Below are 7,971 nucleotides of genomic sequence, written 5' to 3'. Positions count from 1 at the left end.
GTCTATAGTCTAGTCTATAGTCTAGTCTATAGTCTAGTCTATAGTCTAGTCTATAGTCTAGTCTATAGTCTAGTCTATGGTCTAGTCTATAGTCTAGTCTATATTCTATATTCTAGTCTATAATCTAGTCTGTTGTCTTGTCTATTGTCTATTCTATAGTCTAGCCTATAGTCTATTCTTTAGTTTATAGTCTAGTCTATAGTCTATATTCTAGTCTTTAATATTTATTTCAATTTTCCATACCTCCATACCTGCACTGCCGCCCTCTTTCCCACAAATAATTTTCATTCAAAAAACAACAGCAACTTAGTTCTTATGCACCTAAAGGACAACTAAGGTTTAAGAGAGAGAGAGAAAAGGGAAGAATAAGCTTTATATTAAGAACAACTACTATTGTTAGTAAACAAACCTAAAGGAAAAATACTATAAAGATGGTGGAGACCACAAAAAAAAGAAGGAAAACTCTGTGACACAATAAAGAAAACAACAAATGAAATTAATGTCAACTTGTGGCATTTAAAATGGCTGCAAAAATAAACGAATAAATTGCACGGTTAAAACGAAGAACAGCAAAGAAACAGAAAAAAAACAAGAACAAGTAAAGAAATGCAGGACAAAGAAAGAGTTCAACGAAATAAGTAGTAAATTGTTAATATTTAAAAGCAATTTTCTTGGACTTGTTAGAAAGAAAGTGGGAAAGAGAGAGAGAGAGAGAGGAAGAGAGTTAGAAATAAAAATACTGTTGACAGTTTTCAAAAGAAAATTGCAGCAGTTAGAATTTGAAAATATAGTAAGTTATTTATGTTTTAAGGATAGAATTATGGTAACAACAAGTTTTTGTTGTTGTTTTAGTCTAGTTATCTTAAAGCGTTAGTTGTGGGTGGTTGTGAGCTGGCAAAAAGTTATGAACAAATATTTTATTTATAAATAAAACGTTAAACAAATAATATTGAGAAGTTGGTAAGAAAAATTAGTTAAAAATTTTTATTTTTAGTAGAAATTTAAAGTTGTTGTTGTTATCTTTTTATTTTAACAGTAAAAAAGGTTTAAATACAAACCATAGAAGGGAAAAAAAGCGAGAAAAGAAAACAGTTTACATTTTCCAAAAAAAATGTAAATGAAAACTTAATTCTTGTGCATAAAATATCATGTGTAAATAATGCGTTAATGTGCCCAGGCCTCAATGCATGTCAGTACAAAACGCACTTTAGCAAACCCCTGAACATATGCTATCAATTTTAACGTGGTCAATGTGTAAAGTATTACAATTTTAACAGTTTTTCTTGCATTTTATTTGCCCCTTTTAATTATAACAACAAATAAAAGTAACACAGTAAAAAGACCACAAATGGTAGAGGCAGAGAGAGAGAGAGAGAGAAATAAAGCTTAACCGTTATACACATACAACGTTTAAGCAGTTTAACATTAAAGCAAATGAGAACAACCGAACACAAATGAAAGCTGTTTATCTTAATGATTAAAGACAGAGTTGCAATTTTGTTCAAGTAACCAGATTAATTTACAAATAAATTTTATAAAAAAATATTAAAACCACAAAAGACCAAAAAATAACACAATTTTATAAAAAAAAGGAAAATGTTCAAAAAATAAGCAAATAATTTATATACAACAGCTTAAGTTAAATAAAACCTTCATTAAAGAAAATTTCTGTAAATAAATTTTAACATATTATTTTTGTAAATTTCATTCTTTCATCATCACATTTCTTTCTGTTTAATTATCTTTATTCAAAAGTATTTACATACCTACATATCACATGTGTTTGTGTGTGTGTGACACGTTTATGTAACAACAAAATATCCTTTAAATATTTTATTTCATTTTGTATATTCATACATAAATAACATCATTTCATATATACATATGTATATACTTCAAGGATTGACAGCAACAGCAGCAATTTTAAGTCATGCGATTTATATGCCTTGGCATCTGAAGTCTTATAATGATTTTTGGCTTAATGGCTTGTGTCAGAAGGACTATTTGGCTATTTGATTAAATTTAAGTAGCTTGAGACAAATGTGGTTATAAATTCGCAAAAAAAACTTAAAATATTTAAGAAAAAAATACAAATGTTATTAAGAAAATAATAATTAAAAGAATATTTCTGCTGAAAAATTGCAGGGAAATGTATGAAAATGCTAATTATTTTAAGAATAATTTAATAAAAAACATTAAATTTATTATTAAAACGGAAAACTAACGAACTGGCAAAACTGTTTTGAAAAAGAACAAAACAGAATTAGCAAAGAACTAAAACAGAACTAAAACTGAACTAGAACAAGACTACAACAACACTTGAATACAACTAGAAGAGAACTACAACAAAACTAGAACAGATATAGAAGAGAACTAGAACTAGAACAGAACAGAGCTAGAACAGAACTAGAACAGAACTAGAACAGAACTAGAACAGAACTAGAACAGAACAAGAACAGAACTAGAACACAACTAGAACTCAACAAGAACAGAACTAGAACCAAACTATAACTAGAACAGAACTAGAATAGAACTGGAACAGAACTAGAACAAACTAGAACAGAACTAGAACAGAACTAGAACAGAACTAGAACAGAACTAGAACAGAACTAGAACAGAACTAGAACAGAACTAGAACAGAACTAGAACAGAACTAGAACAGAACTAGAACAGAACTTGAACAGAACTAGAACAGAACTAGAACAGAACTAGAACAGAACTAGAACAGAACTAGAACAGAACTAGAACAGAACTTGAACAGAACTAGAACACAAATAGAACAGAACTAAAACATACCTAGAAAAGAACTAGAAGACAACCAGAACAGGACTAGAACAGAACTAAAACACAATCAGAACAAGAGTAGAACAGAACTAGAACAGAACTAGAACAGAACTAGAACAGAATTAGAACAGAACTAGAACAGAACTAGAACAGAACTAGAACAGAACTAGAGAAGAACTAGGACAGAACTAGAACAGAACCAGAACAGAACTAGAACAGAACTAGAACAGAACTAGAACAGAACTAGAACAGAACTAGAACAGAACTAGAACAGAACTAGAACAGAACTAGAACAGAACTAGAACAGAACTAGAACAGAACTAGAACAGAACTAGAACAGAACTAGAACAGAACTAGAACAGAACTAGAACAGAACTAGAACAGAACTAGAACAGAACTAGAACAGAACTAGAACAGAACTAGAACAGAACTAGAACAGAACTAGAACAGAACTAGAACAGAACTAGAACAGAACTAGAACACAACTAGAACAGAACTAGAACAGAACTAGAACAGAACTAGAACAGAACTAGAACAGAACTAGAACAGAACGAGTACAGAACTGAAACAGATCTAGAACACAACTAGAGTAAAAGTAGAACAACACTAGAGCAGAACTAGAATAGAACTAGAACACAACTAAAAAAAACTTTTTATTATAAAAATTAATAAATATTTTATTTTCCCACAAAATATTTTTCATATTTTCCAAAAATTTTCCCAAATTTTCTTTTCTAAATCTAAAGCAAACATGACAGATCTCTGACAACTAAACACACAAAACAATTACAATCAGTTATATTTTTAATTAACTCTGAAGTTTAAGAAAACAAATAACACATCATAATTTTCAAAAAAATATTCAAATTTCAAATAATTCTCTTAAGATTGCAAACAAATAGAATTTTATAAGAATAGAAAAGGCACACGAACAGCAGCACAATAATATAAACAAAATTTTTAAAAAAAAAATTATTTACAATAAAAGATGAAAACGAAATTTGTGCTGGAATTGTGAGTAATATGTGAATTAAAAAAGAAATACTTTATATGTCAGTCAGTCATTTAGTAAAACTGTTTATTAGTTTTTTGTTGTTGTGTTTTTTTTTTTTTTTTTTTTTGAAGAATTATTCAGTGTGTATAAATGTTGTGTTGTGTTGAAAGTTTAGCTTTAAAATATTTGACAGTATAAAGGCAGCTGTCAGAACTGTCAGTTAACACAACATTTGCTATGATATATAATAATAACAACAATAACAGCATAGAAATATTAAACTCATAATACCAAGTACTTTAAATCATATGTAAACTATAAATGTATTATTTGCTAAACATTTTTTTTAATTCCACTTTTTTTCTGAGAAACATATGGAAAAATTGAGAAAATTTTTGAAAAATAATTGAAATATTTTTTCACACTATTTTAAAAATTTTAATTAAACCACATGTTAAATAAATATTTTTTTTTAAAAGAAATTTTAACAACTCTTTCATATCACTTATTTGCAACACTTTAGCAAACTTTAATTTAGTACAGACACTTTAATCAAGACACCTTTTCTTAAGAGACACTTAAGCTAATTATAATTATTAATCAATAATTTTTTTTAATTTTCCAGATTTCACATTAGCGGATGATGATGCCAAATTGGAAATATTTCCCATGCAAGAAGTACAAAGAAAACCCGTGGGTAAATCCTTAATATTAACCTGTCGACCCAATGTGCCTCAAGGTAGTCTAGTCACCGATTTACAGTGGAAAGATAATTTCAATAATACAATATTGCCCAAACCGTAAGTGTTATTTTTTAATAATTTTTTATAAGAAAAAATTGTAAATTTTGTATAAAAAACAAAATCGTTGTAAAAAGTCTGCCTAAACCTCCCCCACCCAAAAAAAATTAATAAATAAACCTAAACCAACTATAAAAAATAATTACAAAAAAATACCGACCCAAATATTTAACCCAAAAACGTAACTAAACAAAACAGAAATATTAAAAAAATGATAAACAGGATCTTTATTAACAAATGAATTGCTTAATATTTCAAAAAGCGTCCCTAATTTTTGTTGATTTTAAGGAAAATGTCTAGATCCGATTTACTTCGGTTTTGGTACAGTTCTTGTCCAGTTCTAGTTCAGTTCTAGTTCAGTTCTAATTCAGTTCTAATTCAGTTCTAGTTCAGTTCTAGTTCAGTTCTAGTTCAGTTCTAGTTCAGTTCTAGTTCAGTTCTAGTTCAGTTCTAGTTCAGTTCTAGTTCAGTTCTAGTTCAGTTCTAGTTCAGTTCTAGTTCAGTTCTAGTTCAGTTCTAGTTCAGTTCTAGTTCAGTTCTAGTTCAGTTCTAGTTCAGTTCTAATTCAGTTCTAGTTCAGTTCTAGTTCAGTTCTAGTTCAGTTCTAGTTCAGTTCTAGTTCAGATCTAGTTCAGTTCTAGTTCTAGTTCTGTTCTAGTTCTGTTCTAGTGCAGTTCTAGTTCAGTTCTAGTTCAGTTCTAGTTCAGTTCTAGTTCAGTTCTAGTTCAGTTCTAGTTCAGTTCTAGTACAGTTCTAGTTCAGTTCTAGTTCAGTTCTAGTTCAGTTCTAGTTCAGTTCTAGTTCAGTTCTAGTTCAGTTCTAGTTCAGTTCTAGTTCAGTTCTAGTTCAGTTCTAGTTCAGTTCTAGTTCAGTTCTAGTTCAGTTCTAGTTCAGTTCTAGTTCAGTTCTAGTTCAGTTCTAGTTCAGTTCTAGTTCAGTTCTAGTTCAGTTCTAGTTCAGTTCTAGTTCAGTTCTAGTTCAGTTCTAGTTCAGTTCTAGTTCAGTTCTAGTTCCGTTCTAGTTCAGTTCTAGTTCTATTCTAGTTCAGTTCTAGTTCAGTTCTAGTTCAGTTCTAGTTCAGTTCTAGTTCTATTCTAGTTCTATTCTAGTTCTATTCTAGTTCTATTCTAGTTCTATTCTAGTTCTGTTCTTGTTCTGTTCTAGTTCTGTTCTAGTTCTGTTCTAGTTCTGTTCTAGTTCTGTTCTAGTTCTGTTCTAGTTCTGTTCTAATTCTGTTCTAGTTCTGTTCTAGTTCTGTTCTAGTTCTGTTCTAGTTCTAGTTCTAGATCTGTTCTAGTTCTGTTCTAGTTCTGTTCTAGTTCTGTTCTAGTTCTGTTCTAGTTCTGTTCTAGTTCTGTTCTAGTTCTGTTCTAGTTCTGTTCTAGTTCTGTTCTAGTTCTGTTCTAGTTCTGTTCTAGTTCTGTTTTAGTTCTGTTCTAGTTCTGTTCTAGTTCTGTTCTAGTTCAGTTCTAGTTCTGTTCTAGTTCTGTTCTAGTTCTGTTCTAGTTCTGTTCTAGTTCGTTTCTAGTTATGTTCTAGTTATGTTCTAGTTCAGTTTAAGTTCTGTTCTAGTTCTGTTCTACTTCTGTTCTAGTTCTGTTCTAGTTCTGTTCTAGTTCTGTTCTAGTTCTGTTCTAGTTCTGTTCTAGTTCTGTTCTAGTTCTGTTCTAGTTCTGTTCTAGTTCTGTTCTAGTTCTGTTCTAGTTCTGTTCTAGTTCTGTTCTAGTTCTGTTCTAGTTCTGTTCTAGTTCTGTTCTAGTTCTGTTCTAGTTCTTTTCTAGTTCTGTTCTAGTTCTGTTCTAGTTCTGTTCTAGTTCAGTTCTAGTTCAGTTCTAGTTCAGTTCTAGATCAGTTCTAGTTCTGTTCAAGTTCTGTACTAGTTCTGTTCTAGTTCAGTTCTAGTTTAGTTCTAGTTCAGTTCTAGTTTAGTTCTAGTTCAGTTCTAGTTCAGTTCTAGTTCAGTTCTAGTTCAGTTCTAGTTCAGTTCTAGTTCAGTTCTAATTCAGTTCTAGTTCAGTTCTAGTTCAGTTCTAGTTCAGTTCTAGTTCAGTTCTAGTTCAGTTCTAGTTCAGTTCTAGTTCAGTTCTAGTTCAGTTCTAGTTCAGTTCTAGTTCAGTTCTAGTTCAGTTCTAGTTCAGTTCTAGTTCAGTTCTAGTTCAGTTCTAGTTCAGTTCTAGTTCAGTTCTAGTTCAGTTCTAGTTCAGTTCTAGTTCAGTTCTAGTTCAGTTCTAGTTCAGTTCTAGTTCAGTTCTAGTTCAGTTCTAGTTCAGTTCTAGTTCTGTTCTAGTTCAGTTCTAGTTCTGTTCTGAGAAAGAGAATGAGAGAAAGTAGGAAATTTACTCATTTCAAGCTTAAGCCATATATCTATGTATTTGTATCAGAGTATCTTTCTATATGTTTTTTGAAGCTTCCTGTTAATACAAGTACCAACTTGTGTTTGTCTTAATTTAGTAGTCTTTCTATATAAAAACTTGTGTGCTTTATTAATTTTGCGCTTTTTTTAATGCTTATCATTGATTATCTTATATTTATTATAATTTTTTCCAAATTTATTTAAATTTATTTTGTTTTTTCGTTTCGTTTTTTTTTTAATAATAAAAAAACTCTACTGTAGGTACAAATCTTATCAACCACTGTATGATTCCAAAGGACATAGATTAACTGATAAGTAAGTAAAGGGAAGTTTTATTATATTGGAAAAATTTCCTTATAACAAAGAAAAAACTTCCCTTTAGTTTAGAAATGCTAACCCAAAAAAAAAAGAAATTAATGATTGCTTTTGGATGATTTGAAAGAGAAAAAAATTAATAAAATATTACATATAACCACCTAAAACTAGACTTTAAAGAATAACACACAAAATTTTAACAAAGTTTTTTTAGTTTTTTGGAAAAAAAATTTTTAAATATTATTAAAAAGAAATCCTTAAATGTTTAAAAATTAAACAATCCCCTGCACGTTTTCTAGTTAAAGTTGGAAATTAAACGAAAACTAAACTATTGTTAGTTGAGTTTAATTTTAATTAAGAAAATTTATTAAAATTTTATAGTTTTCATTAGTTTGTTTTTTATGTTTTTTTATTATAATTTTCATTTTGCTTGTGTTGCTTTTGTTGTAATTTTGTGTGTGTATTTGTTGTTATCTGTTGTAATATCATTTTAGAAATCATGTGTCATGTCACTTTAAACGAATCATTTTCATACAATAACAGTGGTGTAGTAGTATAAGCAGACTAACCAAAACATAATTTATATTAAGAAATAAAAACTATAGCATAGCTTTAGGCTTATTCAAATTAATTAACTGTTAGCTTTGTATCAGTTAAGTTAAGTTAAGTTAAGTTAACTTTATTGAGGCTTTTTTTTCATTAACAATTTTGTTTTACAAACATTA

General features: G+C 29.3%; 1 protein-coding gene across 1 annotated transcript in view; it reads left to right on the top strand.

Annotated features, from left to right (window-relative positions):
* Nucleotides 1-7,512, top strand: part of LOC124418681 (fasciclin-2-like) — a 13,276-nt gene extending 5,764 nt beyond the window's left edge. Inside the window, exons 2-3 of the mRNA XM_046945617.1 lie at nt 4,404-4,578; nt 7,193-7,512. Of these exons, the coding sequence (XP_046801573.1) occupies nt 4,448-4,578; nt 7,193-7,250 (189 nt within the window). The 5' untranslated portion in view covers nt 4,404-4,447 and the 3' untranslated portion in view covers nt 7,251-7,512. The remainder of the gene's footprint in view (nt 1-4,403; nt 4,579-7,192) is intronic.
* Nucleotides 7,513-7,971: the final 459 nt, after the last annotated feature.

Source organism: Lucilia cuprina, chromosome 3, assembly GCF_022045245.1.
Source record: "Lucilia cuprina isolate Lc7/37 chromosome 3, ASM2204524v1, whole genome shotgun sequence".
Lineage (NCBI taxonomy): Eukaryota > Metazoa > Arthropoda > Insecta > Diptera > Calliphoridae > Lucilia > Lucilia cuprina.
Note: the sequence above shows the minus strand (reverse complement) of the source record. Positions and strands in the feature narration are given on the sequence as shown.